The sequence below is a fragment of the Bombina bombina genome, chromosome 3 (assembly GCF_027579735.1).
Source record: "Bombina bombina isolate aBomBom1 chromosome 3, aBomBom1.pri, whole genome shotgun sequence".
Taxonomy (NCBI): Eukaryota; Metazoa; Chordata; class Amphibia; order Anura; family Bombinatoridae; genus Bombina; species Bombina bombina.
In genome coordinates, this window is record NC_069501.1 from 902,880,252 (window position 1) to 902,908,060 (window position 27,809).

General features: G+C 40.9%; 1 protein-coding gene across 2 annotated transcripts in view; it reads left to right on the forward strand.

Moving 5' to 3' along the window:
- The window catches only part of DIS3 (DIS3 homolog, exosome endoribonuclease and 3'-5' exoribonuclease), a 172,035-nt gene that overhangs the window by 130,670 nt on the left and 13,556 nt on the right, over positions 1-27,809 (forward strand). For both annotated transcript variants that reach the window (XM_053707929.1, XM_053707930.1), the window contains exon 21: positions 373-495. In XM_053707929.1, the coding sequence (XP_053563904.1) occupies positions 373-495 (123 nt within the window). The remainder of the gene's footprint in view (positions 1-372; positions 496-27,809) is intronic.

Genomic DNA, 27,809 nt, shown 5'->3' on the forward strand with positions numbered 1-27,809 from the left:
AAGGTACTTACTGTGTCTGGAGGGCCCTGTTGAGCCCTCTCTGGTGGTATAGTGGGATGGTCGGTGAACTGCATCTGTTCAACACATCCACTCAGAACCAATTCATGTAAAGTTGTCAGCAGTAGAAGCACCTGTGCCTGTCTTCCCCCTCCAGCCGGTATAACTGATGGGTCGGAGAGTTCTTTGAAGTCAGTTGACATCATGACTTGTACTTTACATTCTATGCTTTTGTTGTTCTTCTCTCCTACAACTTGGTTAAACACAAGACTATAGAGTTTCTGCCTTCTCCATATTTTGTAGCCACATGCAAAAGATACAACTTCATGTACTCATGATTTATTAAATACAAACCTTGTTTTTTTCATTCTTTAGATTCCTTCTTTAACAGTGGAAAACACAACTTTCTTCATATTTGACAAAGTCAAAGTCAGAATTACTTTAGATGCTTCTAATATGCAGCATCAGAAGATAAGAATGGCACTTGTGGAACCTGAGGTAAGATGGTAAATTCAATGTATACACCTAGCTATATAATTATATAGTGAGTGAGAAAATGAATCCGGATATGCAAGTAAATTTAGAAAACAAACTGAAAGGGTTAAAGGGAACTTGAAATATATATTATATTATATATATTTATATATATTGGTTATTTTATTAAATGCTTTCTATGAAAGTACGAGTCATAGAATTATTGTATAGAAAATTAGCAAATCGAGGCAAGTATTCCCACTTGCTTTTCTACAGAAATAATTGTGAAACATTCTTACGAATGCACCACAGAACTCTGGATAAGAGCTCCAAATTAGATATAAAATATATCATGCTTTCTTTCCAATTACATGGAGAGTCCACAACGTCATTCCATTACTAGTGGTATATTCAACTCCTGGCATGCAGGAGGAGGCAAAGAGCACCCCAGCAAAGCTGTTAAGTGTAACTTCCCTTACCCATAAACCCCAGTCATTCTCTTTGCCTCTGTCAATGGAGGATGTGCGAAGACGGTGTCTGAAGATATTGAATCCTTTTATGGATACTTTTCCCTGCAAGCAAGGATTGGGGTCTAGCTGTGTCCATGTCAATCTCTTTAGTAAGAGTAGTGGTGGCTTTTAGCAGTTAGAAGGCGGCGAGGTGGTCTTTGCTTTACTGCTAACATTTTGCTACCCCTTTGCAGAAAGCCAGGGTTGTTTACTCTGATCTGTCTTTTTCTACATGTCCCTGACAAGCAGTGGAGTACCGGTCACACCTTAGTAGCTCTCATCTGCCCTGCAGCTGGATCCACAGGTAAGTGCTTTTGCCTTCTAGGTACTGAAGGACAGCACTTTTGAGGTTAACACCTCAAGTGGATACATTTTTAACTTTGTTATCCTTGTAGTCTAAGGATACATTTGGGGGCATCTTTATTGATGAAAGAAAAGCTAGTGACTGCCTAACTCAGTCACCTTGCAGACATGAATGAGACTTTTTTATTTCTTTATCTGACATTTCCCTTAATCACTTAGCTAAGGGGTCCTTTATTAGAGATTTGGCTCATCTTTATTTAATGTGCAATGAGGTTTTTGCCCATATGTTAGAAGAGATACTTTATTTGGCAGTTTCTTTCTTAAAGGGACAGTCTACACCAGAATTTTTATTGTTTTAAAAGATAAATAATCCCTTTATTACCCATTCCCCAGTTTTGCATAACCAACACAGTTATATTTATATACTTTTTACCTCTGTGATTATCTTGTATCTAAGCCTCTGCAAACTGCCCCTTTATCTCAGTTCTTTTGACAGACTTGCAGTTTAGCCAATCAGTGCTGGCTCCCAGGTAACTTTATGTGCATGAGCACAGTGTTATCTATATGAAACACATGGACTAACACCCTCTAGTGGTGAAAAACTGTTAAAATGCATTCTGAAAAGAGGTGGCCTTCAAGGTCTAAGAAATTAGCATATGAACCTCCTAGGTTAAGCTTTCAACTAAGAATACCAAGAGAACAAAGCAAAATTGATGATAAAAGTAATTTGGAAAATTGTTTAAAATTACATGCCCTATCTGAATCATGAAAATTTATTTTGGACTAGACTGTCCCTTTAACGCGACTTTTAAACTGTGGTACAGTTAATTTTCGGCCGGTCACGTAACTTCCGGTTTCTCCTGTATACAGAACGAAGCGGTGTCTGTGGAGGTACCAACATCAGATTTACTGGTCGGAATGCTTAGAACTACGGATCTCTGCTGGAGAGGCTGCTCAGCTTGTCTAGATCTTTTTACTAGTGGGATAATCTTTCCTGCAACGGTAGTAGCCTCAGACAGACGCTTATTTTTTTTTGTCTGAGGTTGGGTATTAGTGTTTTTTATATAATTTTTGCTAAAGTACAAATTGTTTTCAAAGCCTATCTTTTTGTTTTTAAAGATCCTTTAAATTACTGTGCATTCTCATTAAAACCTTTACAGTGGGGATTTATTTGTTAGCTATGGACTCAGAACGGCATCAGTCCATCTCTTTGGACAAATGTTTATTATGTTTAGAGAACCAAATTATTTTGCCTATGCAATTTTGTTCCTCATGTTTAGCTAAGACTTTAAAATTTAAGGACAAATTTTTACTTTCTGAGCCAATTGTCTCTCAGGATACTGCTGTGTGTGATATGCCTCAGCTTTCTCCTCAAACGTCCCAAGCCTTAGTGGTTCCTCATTCTGTGCCTTCTGTTGCGTCACAACCTCCTGGGGGTGTTTTATTTACCAGGGGATTTTGCCGCTCCTATTACTTCAGCAGTATCTGCGGTTTTGTCTGCTTTCCCTTCTTTGGGTAAGAGTAAAAGGAAATCTAAACATTTGCCTGCTAGTAAGGCTTCTGACCCCTCTAAGCCTGCATTAGTCAATCTTGCTCATTTGTCTGATGAGGAAAATACTTCTATAGCTTCTGAAGGTGAAATCTCAGACTTTGACACTTTAGCAGATAAATCTTCAGAATCTGAAAAGGTAACATTTTAGATTTAAGCTTGAACACCTCCAGTTACTACTGAAGAAGGTGTGAGCTACTTTGGACGACTCTGAACCTTCGGGTGCTGTCAACCCCACAAAGTCTTCTAAACTGGATAGAGTTTATGATTCTCCATCTTCTGAGGAGGTTTTTTTTTGTTCCGAGAAAGATGTCTGAATTTATAGCTCAGGAATGGGATAAGCCAGGGGTTCCTTTTTCCCCTTCCCCTGTTTTTAAAAAGATGTTTCCTATTGCTGACTCTATTCGTGACTCATGGCGCACTGTGCCTAAAGTAGAAGGAGCTATTTCTACTCTTGCTAAGAGAACCACCATTCCTATAGAGGATATTTGCTCCTTTAAGGATCCAATAGATAAAAAGCTAAAGGCTTAATTAAAAAATATGTACATCCATCAAGGATTACAGTGGCAACCTGCAGCGAGTATTGCATCTTATTGGTGCAATGCCTTGTCTGATCTTATTGGTGCAATGCCTTGTCTGATCTTATTGGTGCAATGCCTTGTCTGATCTTATTGGTGCAATGCCTTGTCTGATCTTATTTCAGAGGAAACTACGGTAGAGGAGATCCAAGATAGGATCAAAGCTCTTAAACTGGCCAATACCTTTATCTGTGATGCCAACATGCAGATAATTAGACTGGGAGCTAAGATGTCTAGTTTCACTGTACTACAGGCTTGGATATGCGATGTCCCAGATCCATGGGCTGTGGACATAGTATCCCAGGGTTACAGAATAGGATTCAAGTCTTGCCCTCCAAGGGGAATATTTCTCCTGTCAAGATTATCCTCAAACCAGGTAAAGGAGGCCTTCTTAAATTGCATAAAGGACCTATCCTCCCTGGAAGTTATTTTACCAGCCCCTGTAAAGGAACTAGGTCTAGGATTATATTCCAATCTATTTGTGGTTCCCAAAAAGGAGGGAACCTTTCATCCCATCCTAGATCTCAAGTGCCTCAACAATTTCCTCAGGGTTTCGTCCTTCAAGATGGAAACTATTTGTTCCATTGGTCCAGGAAGGTGAGTTCATGATGACCATAGACCTGAAGTATGCGTACATACATGTTCCCATTCACAGGGATCATTAACCATGTCTCAGGTTTGCTTTTCTGGACAAGCATTTCCAGTTTATTGTGCTTCCGTTTGGTCTTGCCATGGCTCCCAGAATATTCACAAAGGTCCTGGGAGCCCTATTGGCAGTGATCAAATCCCAGAGAATTTCAGTGGCACCTTATCTTTTCAGGTGTCATCTTTTCAACTAGCAACATCTCATAGAAAGATGTTGTCTTTTCTACGTTCCCACAGGTGGAAAATGAATCTGGAAAAGAGTTCTTTAGTTCCTACAACAAGAGTGTGTTTCCTAGGAATAATCGTAGATTCCTTATCCATGAAGGTGGCTCAATGCATGGAGGTGATTGGTCTGATGGTGGCTTCTATGGACATCATTCCTTATGCTTGTTTCCATCTGCGACCACTGCAGCTTTGCATGCTCCGTCAATGGAACTGAGACATTTCTGATTTATCGCAGAGAATAAATCTGGACCCCCTAACAAGAGACTCTCTCTTGTGGTGGATTTCACAGAAACATCTGTCTCGGGGAACTTGCTTCCTGAGACCTTCCTGGGTGATTGTGACTACGGGCGCCAGCCTGTCAGACTGGGGAGCTGTTTGGGGTTCTCTGAAGACTCAGGGCCTGTGGTTTTGGGTGAGTATTCTCTTCCCATTAACATATTTAAGTTAAGGGCAATCTTCAATGCCCTGTCAGCGTGGCCTCAATTATCTTTAGTCCGGTTTATCAGATTCCAGTCGGACAACATCACCTCAGTGGCTTACATCAACCACCAGGGAGGGACTCGGAGTTCCTTGGCCATGAAGGAGGTGACTTGCATTCTGCAGTCGCGGAAGCTCACAATTGTCTCCTATCTGCCATCCACATTCCAGAAGTGGACAATTGGGAGTCAGATTTTCTGAGCAGACAGACCTGTCATCCCGGGGAGTGGGCTCTCCATCCGGAAGTGTTCTCTCAGATAATTCTCAGGTGGGGGTTCCAGAGTTGGATCTGATGGCATTCCACCAAAATGCCAAGGTTCCAAAGTACGGTTCAAGGTCAAGAGATCCTCAGGCCATTCTGATAGATGCTCTAGCGGTTCCCTGGATGTTCTCTCTGGATGTTACTCCTATCAAATAGGAGAGAGCATCAGTAATCCTAATAGCTCCTGCATGGCCTCACAGGATCTGGTTCGTGGATCTGGTAAGGATGTCATCTCTACCTCCTTGGTGGTTACCTCTGAGGAAGGACCTTCTAATTCAGGGTCCTTTCCTCCATCCAAACCTGGATTCTCTGAAGCTGACTGCTTGGAGATTGAACGCCTAGTTCTGTCTAAACATGTTTTTTCTGAAGCGGTCATTGATACTTTGCTTCAGGCTTGCAAACCTGTTACTCGCAAGATTTACCATAAGGTGTGGCGTAAATATCTTTATTAGTGCGAATCTAAGGGTCTATCCTGGAGCTGGGTTCGGATTTTCCGTATTTTATCTTTTCTTCAGGATGACCTGGAGAAAGGTTTGTCAGTCAGTACTCTAAAGGGTCAGATTTCTGCATTATCTATCCTTTTGCACAAACGTCTAGCAGACTTACCATATGTTCAAGCTTTTGTACAGGCCCTGGTCAGAATCAAGCCTGTTTCTCCTCCTTGGAGCCTTAATCTAGTTCGTAAAGTTTTGCAGCAGGCTCCGTTTGAGCCGATACATGTTGTTGATATCAAATTGTTATCTTGGAAGTTTTTTTTTCTCCTTGCTATTTCTTCCGCTCGCAGAGGTTCTGAGCTTTCAGCTCTGCAGTGTGATTCCTCGTACCTTATCTTTCATGCAGATAAGGCGGTCCTTCGTACTAAATTGTATTTTCTCCCTAAGGTGGTCAGATCGAAACATTAATCAGGAAATTGTAGTTCCTTCTTTTTGTCCTAATCCTTCTTCTCATAAGGAACATCTTTTGCATAACTTGGATGTTGTGCGTGCTCTAAAGTTTTACCTTCAAGGTACTAAAGATTTTAGGCAATCTTCTGCCCTGTTAGTTGTTTTCTCTGGAAAGCATAAAGGTCAGAAGCCCACTTCTACTACTCTTTCCCTCTGGTTAAGAAGTATGATTCCTTTGGCTTATGAGACTGCTGGACAGCAGCCTCCTGAGAGAATTACGGCTCATTTCACTAGAGCGGTCTCCTCTTCTTGGGCTTTCAGAAATTAAACTTCTGTGGAACAGATTTGCAAGGCGGCAACATGGTCCTCTTTGCATACTTTTTCCAAATTCTACAAATTTGATACTTTTGCCTCGGCTGAGGCTTCTTTTAGGAGAAAGGTTCTTCAAGCCGTGGTGCCTTCTGTTTAGGTCCTTCTACCTTTTTCTCCCTTCCTGTTCATTCCGTGTCCTCTAGCTTGGGTATTAGTTCCAATTAGTAATTGGAATGACGTTGTGGACTCTCCATGTCAAAGGAAAGAAAACAAAATGTATACTTACCTGATAAAATTCTTTCTTCCCGGACACGGAGAGTCCACAACCCCGCCCTCTTTAATCATAATTCGGCAGGTTTTTTTGCGTAAACCTCAGGCACCTTTTTCACCCTTGTGTTTCTTCTTTTTCCATTTCCTTCGGCTGAATGACTGGGGGTTATGGGTAAGGGAAGTTACACTTAAAGGGACAGTCAACACCAGAATTTTTGTTTTTTAAAAAGAAAGATAATCCCTTTATTACCCATTCCCCAGTTTTGCATAACCAACACAGTTATAATAATACACGTTTTACCTCTGTAATTATCTTGTATCTAAGCTTCTGCTGACTGCCCCCTTATTTCAGTTCTTTTGACAGACATGCAGTTTAGCCAATCAGTGCTCACTCCTAGGTCACTTTACGTGCATGAGCTCAATGTTATCTATATGAAACATGTGAACTAATGCCCTCTAGTGGTCAAAATGTATTCAGATTAGAGGCAGTCTTCAAGGTCTAAGAAATTAGCATATGAACCTCCTAGTTTTAGCTTTCAAGTAAGAATACCAAGAGAACAAAGCAAAATTGGTGATAAAAGTAAATTGGGAAGTTGTTTAAAATTGCATGCCCTATTTAAAATATGAAAGGTTTTTTTGGACTTGACTGTCCCTTTAACAGCTTTGCTGGGGTGCTCTTTGCCTCCTCCTGCTGGCCAGGAGTTGAATATCCCACTAGTAATTGGAATGACGTTGTGGACTCTCCATGTCCGGAAAGAAAGAAATGTATCAGGTAAGCATAAATTTTGTTTTTGTGTCCACTATTGTGTTCAACCACAGCAATTCCCCTTCATAGGGTAGGTGCAGAACCCCCCCCCCCCCCCTGCTTGGTGAAGCTTATTTCTTTCTAATGACACAGTGAGTCCACGGATCGTCATTAATTACTGTTGGGAATATCACTCCTGCCCATCAGGAGGCAGCAAAGAGCACCACAGCAGAGCTGTTAAATATCTCCTCCCTTCCCTCCCACCCCAGTCATTCTCTTTGCCTATGTTAAGAGCAAGGAGGTGGTAAATTAGGTGTTAGAAAGATTCTTCAATCAAGAGTTTATTATTTTTAAAACTAGTACACGATTGTGCTTCTTTGTTCTAGGGTGTAGCTGTAGTTCATATCAGTCTCTTCAGTAGAGCAGTGGTGTATTTAGAGCAATGGGAACTGGTGGGACATAATTCTCACTGCGCCTCCCATATACTGATGCTGCCCTTATCCTGAAAACCTGAGGGATCTTTACTCAGGACTTTCGTTTATTTCACAGGTCCATGTGAGGGAGAGGACCTCTCAAACCTGGGAAATGCCTTGCTGTCAGGCAGAAGATGAGGTAAGTGCTGGCTTTATTTCTGGGGGTAGAACGAAAACTCAGAAAAAGGTTGGGCACTTTATTTTTTATATGAATCAGACCTCATTGAAATTATGCTCATTATGATAGAGGTATAGATTCTCCTAGAGACTTAGGGAACATTATGGGCAGCTTGGATGCAGGCACTGGGGCTGCATTTTATATGTGAGCCACATCTCCCAGCGGTTTCATAACCGACCGGGAGATTACTTAATGGCACGCCCACGATGGGCGGTACTTCAGGCGACATTTGAGTGAGGTGGTTTCACTGATATCTATGACAGGCTAAGCAGCTGCCTAGAAAGCTGAAGCTGGTCAGTCTGTTAATCATTCTCCCAGTGGGTTAACTTCACAGAGTGTTTGTATAGCAAAATGGCGACCGGGAGCTTACTATTGAAACGGAGCTATGTGTGGCGCCAATTTGAGTTGCGCACCACTTTCCTATCACTTCCGATTTTCAGAAGGGACGGAGGGTTTTATTCAGAGTGCTTGTACATAGAACCGGACAGCGATACAGCTGAGTCCGGATTTTTTTACTGTAAATTTAACCGGTGTCAGAAGGGCTGGCAGGCACCTCAGCAAAAGTTATGCTAAGGTGTAGAGGGGTTCTGCAGTATTTGTGTACCTATTTATCCATTTCGGCACGCACAAAAAAAAATTTACGATTTAAAATTTAAAGAGACAGTAACGTTTTTTTCTGTGTTAATTGTTATTAATAAAATTTAAGACTTTTATTTGATTAATTATCCATATGTGAGTCAGAATGGACCAAGAGGTCCTGTTAAGTGTCTCCCCTTATGTTTTTGATACAAGTGTGGAACCACCAATCCTTTTTTTATGTTCCTTATGTTGTGAGAGAACTATAATTATACGGAAAACATATTTTTCTTTTCTGAGCCAACTCCTGCTAAGGCGGATGCTGTTCAGGAGGCTATTGGCAATGCTCAATATATACCACAAATTTCTCCTCAAAGTGTCCAAAAATTTGATAGCCCACACATGCAGTGCCCTGTGCTTCCTCTCAAACTCCACCTGGAGTTATTTTGCAAGACATCGCTTCTCTAATGTACATAGGCGGTTTCTGATGCATTGTCTGCCTTTCCCATGCTGCAGGGAAAGCGCTTGAGGAAATGTATTTAATCAGTGAATAACGTTGCTGATACAGTAGTAGCTATTCTGAATGTTTCTTCCCTGAAGCTTGAAGAGGAAGATACTTCGGTAGTACATAAGGGGGAATCTCAGACTCAGTCTGTGTAATACCTTTATCTGATACTGAAGTTGTTTCTGTTAGATGAAGCCTAAACACCTCCATTTGTTACTTAAGGAGGTTTTTGCTACTCTGGACGACTCCGACATTATCAGAGTAGTCAATCCTTATAAGTAAACTATACAAAGATGTGCCCTCTATGGTAGAAGTAATTCCTGTACCAGATATGGCTACAGAGATGATTGCGAAGGAATGGGATTAACTGGGTATCCCCTTTTCTCCATTTCATATTAAAAAAAAAAACAAAAACAAAAAAAAACTACGGTTTGTATTGCTACTGTCACCAGTGCGACGGCGTACTGGTTTGATGCGTTGTCTGTTTCTATTCGGACAGACACTCCTCTTTAAGAAATCCAGGATAGGATAAAGGCTCTTAATTTAGACAACTCCCTTATTACAGATGCTTCCCTTCAGGTTATTAAGCCGGGAGCCCGCAGAGCGTTATGGTCAAAATATTGGTCTGCGGATGCCTCATCTAAGTCTAAACTTTTGGCGATTCCTTACAAGGGGAAGACCTTGTTTGGACCTGGTTTGACGGAGATACTTTCTTATATTACGGGAGATAAGGGACATTCACTCCCTCAGGATAAGAGAAATAAACAAAAAGGACGTCAGAGTATTTTTGTTCCTTTCGAAATTTCAAAGGAAATCCTTCCACTCCTTATTCCAAGCAGGAGCAGTCTAAGCCTTCCTGGAGACCCAGTCAGTCTTATAGGGGAAAGCAATTCAAGAAGCCTGCTGGTGAATCAAAGACAGCATGAAGGGCCTGCCCCCGATTCAGGAGGACAGTGTGTCCCAGGATACAAACTAGGGTTTAAGACTTTTTCTCCCAGGGGCAGGTTTCTGTTTCAAGATTGTCTGTCTGCAGAAAAAGAGAGGCGTTCTTACACTATGTATGGAACCTCTCCGACCTGGGAGTGATAGTCCCTGTTCTATTGCAGGAACAAAGTCTGGGATTCCATTCTGTTTGTGGTTCCCTAGAAGGAGGCAACCTTCATACCAAAGAGTCTAAACAAGTTTCTCAGAGTGCCGTCCTTCAAGATGGAATCTATTAGTTCCATTCTTCCCTTGGTCCAAGAGAGTCAGTTTATGACCACGGTGGATTTAAAGGACGCTTACTTGCATATTCCCACCCACAAGGACCATCTCAAGTTTTAAGGCGTGTTTTTCTAGACAAACACTTCCAGTTGGTGGTTCTTTCATTCGGCCTTGCCACAGCTCCCAGAATTTTCTCAAGGGTTCTAGGATCCCTGCTGGTGGTGCTCCGATTGCGGGGCATTGCAGTGGCACCTTATCTGGATGAATTCCTGATTCAGATGCCTGCCTTTCAATATGCAAGGTCAACGGAAATGGGGTTATCTTTCCCGCGGTCTCACGCATGGAAGGAATATTTGGAATAGTTTTCTTAGGAGAACTATATTTCTTTCCTCATCAATTAAGTCTGATAGTAGTCAGGAAATCAAAGATTTTCGATTCCTAACACTTCAGTCCTCTCTCCGGCCATCAGTGGCCCTGTGCATGGAGGTAATCGGGCTGATGGAAGCGGCATTGGACATCATCCCGTTTGCCAGGTTCCACCTCAGAACTCGGCAGTTAAAGCATACTCAGGTAGTGGAACGGAGAGTATGTGGATTTGTCTCCACGGTTACAGCTGAACAGGGGACAAGGGATTTCCTACTTTGGTGGTTGTCTCAGGATCTTCTCTCCCAGGGCACCTGCTTTCGCAGTTCTTTCTGGGTGATTGTGACAACAGAGGCCAACCTTTTGGGCTGGGGAGCAGTGGACTCAGTTGGAGTCTGTTCTACCCATCAACAATCTGGAATTGAGAGCAATCTTCAATCCCTTTCTGGCCTGGCCTCAGCTTTGGCCTGGTTCATTAGATTCCAGTCGGCAATATAACCTCAATGACTTACATCAACGTAAGGGAGGAACACGGAGTTCTTTGGCCGTGACAGAGGTAGCCAAGATCATTCAGTGGGCTGAGACCCACAATTGCTTTCTGTCGGCGATCCACATTCCAGAAGTGGACATCTGGGAGGCGGACTTCTTTAGCAGGCAGACCTTTCTCCCGGTGGAGTAGGAACTCCATCCGGAAGTGTTTTTCCAGCCTGATTCTCAATGGGGGTCAGTTAGAATTGGATCTCATGGCTTCTCGACAGAATGCCAAGCTTCTGAGGTATGGGTCAAGGTCAAGGAACCCTCAGGCTGTACTATTTGACGCTCTGGTGGTACCTTGGATTTTCAGTCTCGTATACCTATTTCCTCCATTTGCTTCTCTTCCTCAAGTTATGGTTCGCATTAAGCAGGATTGGGCGTCGGTGGTCCTATTTACACCGGCGTGGCCTCGCAGGATTTAGTATACAGTCCTGGTGGACTTATCACCTCTTCAACCTTGAAGACTTCCGTTGAGGAAGGACCTTCGATTTCAAGGACCCTTCTTTCATCCAAGTCTAGTTTCTCTGAAGCGGACTTCTTGTAGATGAACGTTTTATTTTATCCAAGCGTGGATTTTCGGAATCAGTCACTGAGATCATGATTCAGGCTTGTAATCCTGTTACTAGGAATGCTTACCATAAGTTATGGCGTAAATATTTATACTGGTGTGAATCCAAGGACTACTCTTCAAGTAGAGTTTGGATTCTTAGACATACGTCCTTTCTCCAAGAAGGTTTGGAGAAGGGATTATCGGCAAGTTACCCTAAAGGGTCAAATAGCTGCCTTGTCTATGGTGTTCCTTAAACGTCTGGTGGATCACAGACGTACAATCATTTGGTCAGGCATTGGTCAGGATCAGGAGTGTATTCGAACCAGTTACTCCTTCTTGGAGTCTTATTAAGTTTTAAAGTTCTTCAAGGGGCTCCGTTTGAGCCGCTGCGTTCCTTCGATATTAAGTTGTTATCTTGGAAAGTTTTGTTTCTTGTTGCTTTTTCATCTGCTCGTAGAGTTTTCAGAGTTCTTGGCATTACAGTATGAGTCTCCTTAAATTATTTTTTATCGGATAAGGTGGGTTTACGTACTAAATTAGGGTTTCTCTCAAAAGTAGTTTCAGACTGGAACATTAATCAGGAGATTGTTGTTCCTTCCTTGTGTCCTAATCCTTCTTTTCAGGAGGAACGGCTTCTACACAATCTGGACGTTGTACGTGCACTAAGACTCTTTTTACAGGCGACTAAGCCTTTATGGAACAGATTTGCAAGCCTGCAACCTGGTCCTCTCTTCACACTTTTTCAAACTTCTATAAATTTGAGGTTTTTCAAGCAGTGGTGCCTTCCGTTTAGGTTTCCTGTCTTGTCCCTCCCTTATCATCTGTGTACTCTAGCTTGGGTATTGATTCCCAACAGTAATTAATGATTATCCGTAGACTCATTGTGTCATTAGAAAGAAAACAAAATTTATGCTTACCTGATAAATTAATTTCTTTCTTGACACGATGAGTCCAAGGCCCGCCCTGTTATTTAGACAGGTTGTTAGTATGTTATAAACTTCAGACACCTCTGCACCTTGTTTCTTCCTTTCTCTCCTTTACTTCGGTAGAATGACTGGGGTGGGAGGGAAGGGAGGAGATATTTAACAGCTCTGCTGTGGTACTCTTTGCCGCCTCCTGCTGGGCAGGAGTGATATTCCCAACAGTAATTAATGATGATCCATGGACTCATCGTATAAAGAAATAAATAAATTTATCAAGTAAGCATAAATTTTGTTTTCCAGAGAAAAAACAATACTTATTCGAGTTATGGTGGAGATAAAAACATGAGGTTAAAATCCTCCATTTCATAAAAGTAAAACTCATAGAGTTATTTTATAGAAAATTAGCAAATCAAGGCAAGTATTGTTAGCAATGTACCACAGAACTCTGGATAAAATATGCAAATTTGATTACAAGTAAGTTTTATATAGTTGGAGAGAAAAAAAAGCTTTTAAAGGGACAATTAATGTTTATTCAAAGCTTGCAGCATCTAAATTCATAACTGAAAGCAAAGCCTACTACCCCTGTTAAATGTTTTAAAGCAACCCCCCCCCCCCCTTTAGACACTGCTTAGTTTAAAATAGCAGTCCTTCCAATTCTTCATGGCCTGCTCACCCCCAAGCCTTCCCCAATGGCACACACACATACTCATGCAGTGTAAAAAGGATGGCTGGAGGTGTAGTATAAGACCAACTTTAGCAGGTAGGTAAATATAAGATTTAACCTAAAATTTGAAAAGTGTTTTGCTTGCAGTTAAAACTTAGATGCTGCAAGCTTCGGATTAACATTGATTGCCTCTAGCTTATTTGGAGAATTTTCAAAAGACTAAAAGCCATGATATTATTTTACCATAAAGTAAACGTAGGATATGTTTAATATGGCTGATGAATGTATTTCTTTCCATAAGGCAGGGAGAGTCCACAACTTCATTCCTTACTGTTGGGAAATACAACACCTGGCCAAAAGGAGGAGGCTAAGACACCCCAGCCAAAGGCTTAAATATCCCTCCCACTTCCCCTATCCTTCCTGTCATTCTTTGCCTTTCATCACTAGAGAAGGTAGCAGAGAATTGTCAGAAGATTCGGATAGTCCTGTAATGGGTATGTTCCCTTTAAGAGAGGACTGGAGTTTTAAGTAATCAAACAAACCTCTCAGTGAGAGTATTGATGAACATCTGGAGATGCAGGGAAAGTTTTTCTGCAAAACCATTCAGGCTGTTCGCTAACAACTCCTGATCAATCAGTGTTGAAGAGTTTCACTGCTTGCTTTTAATCACTCAGGTCCCTGTCAGATCGTTGCTACAAGGCTGTCACACTTGAGAGGCTGTAACTGTCCCACAGCATGGATTCTAGAGGGTAAGCCCACTTTTTGGTTACAGCAGGGACTCCTGTATAGGGTCACAGTGTGACTCCTCTATACCTCAATAGGATCAAGGGCTAATATCTCCTTTAGGGAGATTATTGGGATCAGTTATGGGTATTTTTATGTTCTGCATTAGGTTTGGGACTGTGTGCTTTTGGCTTTGGAACAGACGGGTTTCACTTTTGTTTTTGAGTGTTAGGCAGCTCATATTAGCTTAGCTCTCTTTTGCATAGCAGGGGAAGTCCTGTGTTGCGCACCACATGACCGGGCCTCTTTCACTTCCTTGCGATCCTTCTGCAGACAGCACTCCTGAGAAGAGCGTTTCACTGATCATTTGTCTGGGTCTAGGAGGTGGTGAGTGCCCCAACCATTGGGATTGTAAAGGTGCCTGTTTTATATTAAAAACGCTTGTTTTTTGTAACGTTTTTATTCCATCTGTGGAATTACGTACCAAAGCTATGGAGGACTCTGATACAACATTAGAGGGTTCCACTCCTTCTGTAGTGAAGATTAATACCTGTTTATATTGTGAGGAGGCTGTGGTTCGCCCGCCTGCTCAATTTTGTTCCAATTGCCTAAGCACTGTTTTAAAGTCTAAGAAGGGAGCTGCCAATACTCCTACTCATAGCGCAATTAGTTCCTCTGAGCCATCAACCTCTCAGGAGTCTTTGACCCAAGAGATTTCTGCCCTGTCTTCTCAAACCGCTTCACATGCAGTTCCCCGCGGCACAGCTAATTCTCCATCTGGAGGGGGCCTTTTTCCTGTGGACTTTACCGCACAGCTACAATCGGCAGTGTCTGCGGCCCTGAGTGCCCTACCTATCTCTGGGAAACGTAAGAGAAAGGTTAAACATAGTTCTCCCGATTTAGAGTCCTTTAAATTCCTATCAGATCTAGCCTGTATGTCTCAGTTATCCGAGGATGAGTTAACCTCTAGCGTCAGAGGCTGAACTTTCTGAGTTGGAGACATTGGAGACGTCTGTTACTAAGTCTCCTTTGGCGGAGGAACCCTCCTTTAGATTCAAAATTGAACATCTGTGTTCAGAGGTTCTAGAGGCTAAGCTACCTGAGGAACCTAAGATCTCTACATTAGACAGGGTCTACGAAGACAGAAAGGTTCCATAGACTTTTCCTGTACCAGTTCGTATGGCAAACATTATTAGTAATGAATGGGAAAGAATCGGAACTTCCTTTTCTCCCTCTGCAACTTTTAAGAAATTGTTCCTAAATCTCAAATAGAATTGTGGGGTTCCAACCCTAAGGTGGATGGTGCCATTTCGCCGCTAGCTAAGCGTACTACTATCTCCCTTGAGGATAGTTCGTCCTTTAGAGAGCCTATGGACAAGAAGTTGGAAACTTTCCTAAGGAGAATGTTCCAACACACAGGTTTTTATTCTAACTGGTGGTAGCAGTAGCCACAGTGGCTGGACCAGCTACCTACTGGTGCGACTCTCTGTCTGAACTTATTGTGGTGGAATCTCCCCTTGAGGATATTCAGTAGATATTTAAGGCATTAAGAATTGCTAATTCCTTCATCTGTGATGCGAATATGCAAATTATACGTCTGAATGCAAAGGCTTCAGGTTTTGCATTTCTAGCCCGCTGGGCTCTCTGGTTGAAGTCTTGGTCTGTGGATATGACTTCTAAATCCAGGTTACTTTCTCCTCCCTTCAAGGGGAAGATCTTATTCGATCAGACCAGGTCTGGACACCTAAGAGACGTCAGTCCTCGAATTTTCATTCCTTTTTGTTTAGACAAGTACCAACGATCTCAATACTCATCCAAGCCCGAGCAGCCCAAGATTACTTGGAAGCCGGCTCAGTCCTGGAACAAGTCCAAACAGACAAAGAAGCCTGCCAATAACAAATCGTCATGAAGAGGTAGCCCCCGATCAAGGATCGGATCGAGTAGGGGCAGATTGTCGTATCTCAGGGGTATCGGATAGGATTCAAGCTTATCCGCCCAGGGGCAGATTCCTTCTCTCCAGACTTTCTAGAAGACCAGAGAAGAGGACTACCTTTTTAGGTTGAATACGGGATCTAGTCTCTTTAGGAGTAATTGTCCCGGTACCTGTATAGGAAAGAGGTCTGGGGTTTTATTCAAACCTCTTAGTGGTTCCCAAAAAGCAAGGAACTTTTTGTCCAATTCTGGACTTGAAGGGTCTAAACAAATTTCTAAGCGTCCTATCCTTCAAGATGGAGACAATAAGATCAATCCTGGTTCAAGAAGGAAAGTTTATGACTACCATAGACCTGAAGGATGCATACCTTCATGTTCCGATACATAAGGAACATTTTTTAATTCCTAAGGTTTGCATTTCTGGACCAACACTTCCAGTTCATAGCACTTCCATTGGGCTTAGCTACTGCTCCAAGAATATTTATGAAGGTTCTGGGAGCTCTCCTAGCGGTTGCCAGAACACAAGGTATCACAGTAGCACCTTACCTGGATGATATCTTGGTACAGGCAAAGAATTAAATTACTGGCACTGCGTAAGTAAATCTAGAGGAATAAAGCCCTGTACAGGACCGGTGCTGCCCTAAATAACAAATTAAATTACTAATATCCTATTATAGCAATAGGGCAAAAGAAGGGGGATATAGCACTCCTCCTCTATATATGTGTGAAAAAAGTTAATTAAAATATAACCTTTAATATAATCATTAAATAAAAACGATCCAGAATAGTCTGGTATCAGCCACCCCTCTAAGAATAAATTCTAAATGAACAGGTCACACCACATACTTCCAAGGCTGTATGCCTCCCTGTTTCCTGGCTGATAAACTGCTCATGTCGGCTTCAGATGACAGAGGCAAGAACAGCACTTGTAGTGGTTATGACCTGTCCACAAAAAACAATACCACAAACGCATTCAGCTTTAAAAAAACTGCCTTTTTCAATGTATTGTTTATTTGTTCTTATGAGCAAACCGAATGTGTCTATATACCATCTTACTGAATTCACCCTCCAATCCTACAGCTCCGCGATTTAGCCACTCCCCCTCCCCCATTTACACATTTCAGATTCTATTGGTTGGGAAGGGGGGAGTGCAAGGGAGGAGGGATCCCATTGGTTATCCGCTCTAAGAACAAGACCTTATTCTTATGTCAATATTTACTTTGAAGTACAACCTCCAATAATGATGTGTAGCGCCTCCAGCTAATCTCCTCCCATTAAGGAATCTTTATTTTCGTTGGCTTCAAAGAGGGGAGTGTCATAAGGAAGAAATCTGATTGGCTCAAAATCAATATAATGAGGCATAATCGACAAGAGAGTATTAAATATAGATCTCTATAGAGGAAAAAAGTTTACTACTGCGAATGTCGAACTAACCCACTTTAAGCAAAACAGCCATAGTTCCATAAGCGTTTGAACTTACATCCCTCTATACTCCCTGTCTACTGATATAAAATCAGTTAGTGTGTCCTCAAACTCCATCCTTAACATTGTTGCATCAAAATTAAATGGTAACAGACTATAAAAATGTAGTACGAGGGTTTTAAGGTACCAGTGTTAGCCCAGCATTCAATGTTAATATTACATCAAAGTAGTAAATAAATTACGGCTTAAATCGAACATCAATCACATATCCTCATTGTATCACTCATTGATGTCCATTGACATCCTTAGCTAAACTCTTATTGCATGCTTCATAGATTTTAATGTTTCCTTTCATTAAAGGCGTAGTAGTATATACTTTGACTATTATACGGACAAATGGTTCTATTATGCATCCATCATCATTCCCCCATGTGACATGTATCACTAGACTCCATATACTATAATCACTGTAGATAAAGGAGAGGTCGTGGTAACAAATTAAATTTGTATGCATCAACCCCTTTATTTGTAAATAAGGTGTCCAATAGGATGATGTCCGTGATTCTGTGTGTAAGCATGTTTAGTAGTTAGTTTCTATCGATACCACTAATATTCAGATAGTCTCTCCCCTACATACATAAACAGTGCTATCTATTATATCATGCAAATTCAAGGGTAAAATAGGCAGATAGACTATAAGGCTATTTGGGTTGTCAAATAAAAGTATATATATGAATACGTCTGGGTCCCATCATAAGACGGGACTACTGACCCCATCAATACCTTCAATAACATTCCACATTACAAATGCTTATTGATAGTAGATCAGATGCTATTATCTGTAAAGCATTCCAAATTATAACCTATTATCATATGCTTGTAACTAGTGTCACCCATATCAGTAATGGACATATTTAAATGTCCCATGATAATTTAGCCACTCTCTATGTACCAAGAAACACAAAATTACTATACAGTACATTATTTTTAATTTTGGATAAAAACAACAATAATAAAATCACTCTAACCAATAACTAAGGGCAACAATTTTCCTAGGCATTATAATTACTAGGGAGATATATCAATCCGGGTCCCATCTAAAGATGTGACTACTTAAGAAATAATACTCTATTGTTAGTGCCCAATTAATGTTACCATCAAGTTAATGGGATTCCCTTCAGATGGTATATATGCTCTTTTTTAATAGAAACAATAAATAGATGTTACTTTCAAAGGAAGGTCCAATAATTATTGGATTCATTCATGCCATTAGGCATGACACTGTCCAATCAAAATATCCATTTAGTTTCTTGTTGCAGCAGTTTAGTCTCCATGTTACCCCCACTGATGCCGGGTTTAATTCTCTCCAAACCCCAGCATTTTAAAGCTCTAGTGTCCCCTCTATGTTTATGCAAGAAATGTCTTGCAACACTAGTTATCTTCTTATTTTTAGATAGAACTGATTGTGCATTTCTAATATTACTCAGGTGTTCTGTCATTCTGGTACCAAGCGATCTTGTCGTCATGCCAACATAGTATACATTGCAGCTGCATGATATACAGTATACCACATTGTTGCTCTTGCAGTTAATATACTCCCTAATAGACCACTGGATGTTAAATCTGTCTTTCATCACAGTCTTTTTAACCATATGTTGGCAGAGCTTACAGTTCCCACACTGTACCGATCCTTGAAAAATTGGTTTCTTTTTTACATTTCTGTCGTAATGATTTTGTGTAAGGAATTCATTCAGATTTTTACTCCTCCTGTAGGTAAATGAGGGTTTTTCTGTTATGAATTTCCTTAACTGATCATCAGCCAAAATGACATGCCAATGTTTTGAGAGAATTTTGGTAATTTCCACACTTTCAGGATAAAAAGTTGAGACAAATCTTATAGGTTTAGGTTGATTACGTTCCCTAGGTTTTAACAGTTCTTTACAATCTTTTTTTAAAGCTTTATTATATGCTCTAGCTAGGGATTTACGCGAGTAACCTCTTTCCAATAAGCTAAGTCTTAATTCTAAGGCTGCCTTTTTAAAGGATTCATCTGTTGAACAATTCCTTCTAATTCTTATATATTCCCCAACAGGTAAACCTCTAATAGTAGAGGAATGATGACCGCTTTCAGCACGTAATATACTATTCGTTGCAGTCCGTTTCCTAAAAGAATCAGTCTCTAATTTACCCTCCCTCTTATAGATGGTCAGATCTAAAAATTCCACCTTTTCATCACTAGTGGAGTAAGTCAAATATAATCCAAGTGGGTTTTGATTAAGTGAATAAAAAAAACTTCTCAGCGTCTCTTCTGGTCCATTCCAGATAAAGATATTGTCAATGTATCTTGACCAGTGAGATATGTATTGGGTATATTCAGTGAGAGATTCATGGTTAACAATTGTCTCCTCCCACCACCCTAGATATGTTGGCATACGTTGGCGCACATGAAGTCCCCATTGCTGTTCCCCGGGTTTGTAAGTAAAACTTATCATTGAAGATGAAATAATTATGACTCAATACAATTTGTAATAGTGAGATTAGAAAATCTTTAACTTCATCTGATAAACTGGTATCTTTCTGCAAAAAAATGAGCTACAGCTTTACAACCCCATTTAGTCTGGATACTCGTGTAGAGTGATTCAACATCACTCATTACTAGAATTGAGTCATGATCAATCCTCAATTCACAGATCTTATTATGTGCATTGTATCTTTGGTGTGGGAGGGTAATGAGTTGACTATGTATCTCAATCTAGCATCCAAGTATTCACTTGCTTTTTCTGTCAAGGATTCTATCCCTGACACTATTGGCCTACCAGGAGGTTTAAGTAGATTTTTGAGCACTTTTGGCAACATATAAAATGTTGCAATCCTAGGGTTACTTACAGAGAGATACATATGTTCTTCTCTATGTTCTATCTGGTCAAGATACATTGACAATATCTTTTTTATCTGGAATGGACCAGAAGAGACGCTGAAAAGTTTCTTTCAGTCACTTAATCAAAACCCACTTGGATTATATCTGACTTACTCCACTAGTGATGAAAAGGTGGAATTTTTAGATCTGACCATCTATAAGAGGGAGGGTAAATTAGAGACTGATACTTTTAGGAAACTGACTGCAACGAATAGTATATTATGTACTGAAAGCTGTCATCATTCCTCTACTGTTAGAGGTTTACCTGTTGGGGAATATATGAGAATTAGAAGGAATTGTTCCACAGATGAATCCTTTAAAAAAGCAGCCTTAGACTTAAGACTTAGCTTATTGGTTACAGAAAACCCCTCATTTACCTACAGGAGGAGTAAAAATCTGAATGAATTCCTTACACAAAATCATTACGACAGAAATGTAAAAAAGAAACCAATTTTTCAAGGATCGGTACAGTGTGGGAACTGTAAGCTCTGCCAACATATGGTTAAAAAGACTGTGATGAAAGACAGCTTTAACATCCAGTGGTCTATTAGGGAGTATATTAACTGCAAGAGCAACAATGTGGTATACTGTATATCATGCAGCTGCAATGTATACTATGTTGGCATGACGACGAGATCGCTTGGTACCAGAATGACAGAACACCTGAGTAATATTAGAAATGCACAATCAGTTCTATCTAAAAATAAGAAGATAACTAGTGTTGCAAGACATTTCTTCCATAAACATAGAGGGGACACTAGAGCTTTAAAATGCTGGGGTTTGGAGAAAAATTAAACCCGGCATCAGAGGGGGTAACATGGAGACTAAACTGCTGCAACAAGAAACTAAATGGATATTTTGATTGGACAGTGTCATGCCTAATGGCATGAATGAATCCAATAATTATTGGACCTTCCTTTGAATGTAACATCTATTTATTGTTTCTATTAAAAAAGAGCATATATACCATCTGAAGGGAATCCCATTAACTTGATGGTAACATTAATTGGGCACTAACAATAGAGTATTATTTCTTAAGTAGTCACATCTTTAGATGGGACCCGGATTGATATATCTCCCTAGTAATTATAATGCCTAGGAAAATTGTTGCCCTTAGTTATTGGTTAGAGTGATTTTATTATTGTTGTTTATATCCAAAATTAAAAATAATGTACTGTATAGTAATTTTGTGTTTCTTGGTACATAGAGAGTGGCTAAATTATCATGGGACATTTAAATATGTCCATTACTGATATGGGTGACACTAGTTACAATCATATGATAATAGGTTATAATTTGGAATGCTTTACGGATAATAGCATCTGACCTACTATCAATAAGCATTTGTAATGTGGAATGTTATGGAAGGTATTGATGCGGTCAGTAGTCCCATCTTATGATGGGACCCAGACGTATTCATATATATACTTCTATTTGACAACCCAAATAGCCTTATAGTCTATCTGCCTATTTTACCCTTGAATTTGCATGATATAATAGATAGCACTGTTTATGTATGTAGGGGAGAGACTATCTGAATATTAGTGGTATCGATAGAAACTAACTACTAAACATGCTTACGCACAGAATCACGGACATCATCCTATTGGACACCTTATCATTTACAAATAAAGGGGTTGATGCATACAAATTTAATTTGTTAACACGACCTCTCCTTTATCTACAGTGATTATAGGATATGGAGTCTAGTGATAAATGTCACATGGGGGAATGATGACGGATGCATAATAAAACCATTTGTCCGTATAATAGTCAAAGTATATACTACTACGCCTTTAATGAAAGGAAACATTAAAATCTATGAAGCATGAAATAAGAGGTTAGCTAAGGATGTCAGTGGACATCAATGAGTGATACAATGAGGATATGTGATTGATGTTCGATTTAAGTCGTAATTTGTTTACTACTTTGATGTAATATTAACATCGAATGCTGGGCTAACACTGGTACCTTAAAACACTTGTACTACATTTTTATAGTCTGTTACCATTTAATTTTGATGCAGCAATGTTAAGGATGGAGTTTGAGGATACACTAACTGATTTTATATCAGTAGACAGGGAGTATAGAGGGATGTAAGTTCAAACGCTTATGGAACTATGGCTGTTTTGCTTAAAGTGGGTTAGTTCGACATTCGCACTAGTAAACTTTTTTCCTCTATAGAGATCTATATTTAATACTCTCTTGTCGATTATGCCTCATAATAATGATTTTGAACCAATCAGATTTCTTCCTTATGACACTCCCCTCTTTGAAGCCAACGAAAATAAAGATTCCTTTATGGGAGGAGATTAGCTGGAGACGCTACACGTCATTATTGGAGGTTGTACTTCAAAGTAAATAGAATAGGCTTTTGTTCTTAGAGCGGATAACCAATGGGATCCCTCCTCCCTTGCACTCCCCCCTTCCAACCAATAGAATCTGCAATGTGTAAATGGGGGAGGGGGAGTGGCTAAGTCGTGGAGCTGTAGGATTGGAGGGTGAATTCACTAAGATGGTATATAGACACGCTGTTATAGCGTTCGGTTTGCTCATAGGAACAAGTAAACAACACATTGAAAAAGGCAGTTTTTTTTAAAGCCGAAACACGTTTGTGGTATTGTTTTTTGTGGACAGGTCATAACCACTACAAGTGCTGTTCTTGCCTCTGTCACATGAAGCCGACGTGAGCAGTTTATCGTCCAGGAAACGGAGGCATACAGCCTTTGAAGTATGTGGTGTGACCTGTTCATTTAGAATTTATTTTTAGAGTGGTGGCTGATATCAGACTATTCTGGATCATTTTTATTTAATGATTATAATAAAGGTTATATTTTAATTAACTTTTTTCACACTTATATATAGAGGAGGAGTGCTATATCCCCCTTCTTTTGCCCTATTACTATAATAGGATATTAGTAATTTCATCTTGGTACAGGCACCATCTTTTTGTCTAGCAAGGGAGCACTCTGAATTCCTTCTAAGTCTTCTTCGGTCACATGGATGGAAGATAAACTTGGAAAAGAGTTCTCTTACTCCAAATACCAGAGTGAATTTCCTGGGTACAGTTATATGAAGACGTTGCAAGCTAACATCAGCTTGCCTTGCCCTCCAGGCCTCCCTAAGTCCTTCAGTGGCCCACTGTATGGAGGTGTTTGACCCCATGGTGTTCTGTATGGACATAATTTATATTGCCAGATTCCATCTCAGACCCTTACAACTATGCATGTTGAGACAATGGAACGGCGATTATTCATACCTGTCCCAAAGAATAATACTGGACAGCCTGTCGAGAGATTTGCTCTCTTGGTGGCTCTGTCAAGATCACCTGTCCCAAAGCACGTGCTTCTTGAGACTATCCTGGGAGATTGTGACTACCGACGCAAGTCTATCCGGCTGGGGAGCCGTTTGTGGTGCCCGGAAGGCACAGGGTCTGTGGACTCAGGATTCCACGTTACTGATCAATATTTTGGAACTTCGGAATGGTCTCTCCACCGCAAGGTATTTTCAGAGATATGCTCCAGATGGGGGATGCCGGAGATAGACCTCATGGCTTCCCGCCTAATTACAAACGACCCAGGTACGGGTCGAGATCGAGGAATCCTCAAGCAGAACTAATAGATTCTCTAGTGGTTCTCTGGAGGTTCAGACTCATATCTATTTCCTCCATTACCTCTTCTCCCCCATGTGGTGGCTTGGATCAAACAGGAGCAAGCATCAGTGATTCTAATTGCTCCATCCTGGCCGCAAAGGTTCGGGGATCTGGTGGGGATGTCCTCATCTCCTCCATGGAGGTTATCCTGTACCAGGGACCTGCTATACAGGGTCCCTTCCTACATCAAAATCTAGATTATCTGAGGCTGACTGCGTGGAGATTAAATGCTTAGTAATAGCCAAGAGAGGTTTCTCTAAGAGTGTTATTGACACTTTGATTCAAGCTTGTAAGCCATTTACTCGACGCATCTACCATAAGGTGTGGCGGACTTATCTGCACTGGTGTGAAGAGTGTGTTTTTTCTTGGCATAAGGTTAAGTTGCTAGAATTTTATCTTTTCTCCAGGATGGACTGGAGAAGGGTCCATCTGCTTGTTCCCTGAAGGGACAGATATTGGCCCTGTCAGTGTTGCTGAACAAGAGATTAGCTGAGCTTCTGGATGTGCAGTCCTTTGTTAAGGCCCTGACTAGGATCAGACCTGTGTTTAGAAGGGTGTTTTTGCCTTGGAGTCTCAACCTTGTTCTTCGTGTGTTGCAGCAGGCTCCGTTTGAGCCAATGCATAATGTTGACATTAAACTGTTATCCTGGAAGGTTCTGTTTTTGTTGGCTATTGACTCTGCTCGCAGAGTCTTGGAGATTTCTGCCTTGCAATGTGATCCCCCTTACCTTGTTTTTCACGCTGATAAGGTGGTTTTACGTACTAAGCTAGGTTTCCTTCCTAAGGTGGTGTCAGATCGTAACATTTATCAGGAGATTGTTGTTCCTTCCTTTTGTCCCAATCCTTCCTCGGCGAAGGAACGCTTCCTCCACAATTTTAGATGTGGTTTGTGCCTTGAAGTTTTATCTTCATGCTACTAAGGAGTTCAGACAATCTTCATCTTTCTTTGTCATCTATACAGGTTAATGTAAGGGTCAAAAGGCCACTATGTCTTCCCGGTCTTTCTGGTTGAGGAGTGTCATCCCTCTAGCTTATGAAACAGTGGGACAACAGCCTCCTGAGACGATTACGGCTCATTCCACTAGAGCAGTAGCTTCTTCCTGGGCCTTTAAGAATGAAGCCTCTATGGATCAGATTTGTAAGGCAGCTACCTGGTCCTCCTTACATACTTTTTCTAAATTTTACAAGTTTAATGTGTTTGCTTTGGCTGAAGCAGCTTTCGGGAGAAAGGTTTTGCATGCTGTGGTGCCCTCAGAATAGAGTCCACCTCCTTTCTCTTGTAAGATGTATCGAGTCCACGGATTCATCCTTACTTGTGGGATATTCTCCTCCCCTACAGGAAGTGGCAAAGAGAGCACCCACAGCGGAGCTGCCTATATAGCTCCCCCCTTAGCTCCACCCCCCAGTCATTCTTTTTGCCTACTCTAAGTAACTAGGAAGTGCAGAGCGAATGTGGTGACAAAAATGTTAGTTTTTTTATTTCTCAAGCAAAAGTTTGTTATTTTAAATGGTGCCGGTGTGTACTATTTACTCTTTGGCAGAAAAAGAGATGAAGATTTCTGCAAAGAGGATTATGATCTTAGCACTTTGTAACTAAGATTCACTGCTGTTCTCACAAGGGCTGAAAAGTACAGGAAAACTTCAGTTGGGGGAATGGTTTGCAGGCTAAACTGCATTAAGGTATGTCCAGTCTATGTTTTTCTAGACAGACTGTTTATTCTAGAAAAGGCTGGCAATATCCCCATGGGGAAAGGGTAAGCTGTATTCAGACACTTGGATAGGAATTTCAGCTTGCTTGAAGGGCTCATTTGTTACTGGTGACACTGTTAGGAAAAAACGTTTTTTGTTTGTTCAGTAAATGATGCAATTTATAACGTTTTTTGAAGGGACTGAATGGATCATTGTGGTTTGTGTTAGGGTTTTTTAACCCACATGGTTAATTAAGAGACACTCAGGTATTTTTCTAATAGGCCTCAAAACATTGAGTGAGGTGGGAGGAGCCTATTTTCGCGCCTCAGTTGCACAGTTTCTTTTCCTTAAAAGTCATCCAACTACTTTTCTAGAGGTTCCTGCTGTGTTTGAGGGCTGTAAAGGAGGTTTTTTTTCCCTACAAATCGTTCTGAAGGGCAGGTAGGCGCCACAGCAGAGCTGTGGCAAGGTGCTGAAAGTCTTTTTTACCGGTTTTGATGTTTTTTTCAATCCGGTTTTGCCATTAAGGGGTTAATTGTTTATTTGCATAGTTGTGCAAAGTTACTAAGGCTGTAAGATACTACTGTAAAAATTTCGTTAAGTTTACTGCTTTTTTACACTTTTTTGCAGAACTTGTGCAGCTTTTTTTTCTCTTAAAGGCACAGTACCGTTTTATTTCTAAGTGTTATTTACTTTGATTACAGTGTTTCCCAAGCTTGCTTGTTACATTACTAGCATGTTTAACATGTCTGATACCAAGGAAAATCGTTGTTCAATATGTTTGGAAGCCATTGTGGAACCCCCTCTTAGAATGTGTCCCAAATGTACTGATATGTCTATAAATTATAAAGAACATATATTAGCACTTAAAAATAGAGCAATAGATGATTCTCAGTCAGAAGTAAATGAGGGTTCGCCATCTAGCTCTCCCCAAGAGTCACAACCAGTAACGCCCGCACAAGTGACGCCAAGTTACCTCTAGTGCGTCACATTCATTTACTTTACAAGACATGGCCACAGTTATGAATACAACCCTCACTGAGGTTTTATCCAAACTGCCTGGTTTACAAGGAAAGCGGGACAGCTCTGGGTTAAGGAAAAATACTGATTCGTCTCACGCTTTAATAGCCGTTTCTGATATGCCCTCACAATGCTCTGAAGGGGCGAGGGATTTGTTATCTGAGGGAGAAATTTCTGATTCAGGAAAGACGCTTCCTCAGACAGATTCTGATATGACGGCCTTTAAATTTAAGCTTGAACACCTCCGCTTATTGCTTTGGGAGGTATTAGCAACTCTAGATTATTGTGACCCTATAGTGGTCCCAGAGAAATTGTGTAAAATGTATAGATACTTAGAGGTTCCTGTTTACACTGATGTTTTTCCAGTCCCTAAGAGGATTGTCAATATTATTGCTAAGGAGTGGGATAGACCAGGTATTCCGTTCACTCCCCCTCCTGTTTTTAAGAAAATGTTTCCCATATCTGATACCATAAGGGACTCATGGCAGACAGTTCCTAAGGTGGAGGGAGCTATTTCTACTCTGTCTAAGCATACAACTATACCTATCGAGGACAGTTGTGCTTTCAAAGATCCTATGGATAAAAAATTAGAGGGTCTCCTGAAGAAAATTTTTGTTCATCAAGGTTTTTGTCTCCAACCTATTGCGTGCATTGTTCCTGTAACGACTGCAGCTGCTTTCTGGTTTGAGGCTCTAGAAGAGGCTCTTCAAATGGAGACTCCATTAGAGGAAATTATGGACAGAATTAAGGCACTTAAGTTGGCTAATTCTTTTATTACAGATGCCGCTTTTCAACTGGCTAAATTAGCGGCAAATAATTCAGGTTTGCCATTTTAGCATGCAGGGCGTTATGGCTTAAGTCATGGTCTGCTGATGTGTCATCTAAATCTAAACTTTTGAACATTCCTTTCAAAGGTAAGACCCTATTCGGCCTGAACTGAAGGAGATTATTTCAGACATTACTGGAGGGAAAGGTCATGCCCTCCCTCAGGATAGATCAAATAAGATGAGGGCCAAACAAAATCATTTTCGTTCCTTTTGGAACTTTAAGAGTGGTCCCGCTTCAGCTTCCTCTGCTACAAAGCAAGAGGGGAATTTTGCCCAATCCAAGTCAGTCTGGAGACCTAACCAGGCTTGGAACAAGGGTAAACAGGCCAAGAAGCCTGCAGCTGCCTCTAAGACAGCATGAAGGGGTAGCCCCCGATCCGGGACCAGATCTAGTAGGGGGCAGACTCTCTCTCTTTGCTCAGGCTTGG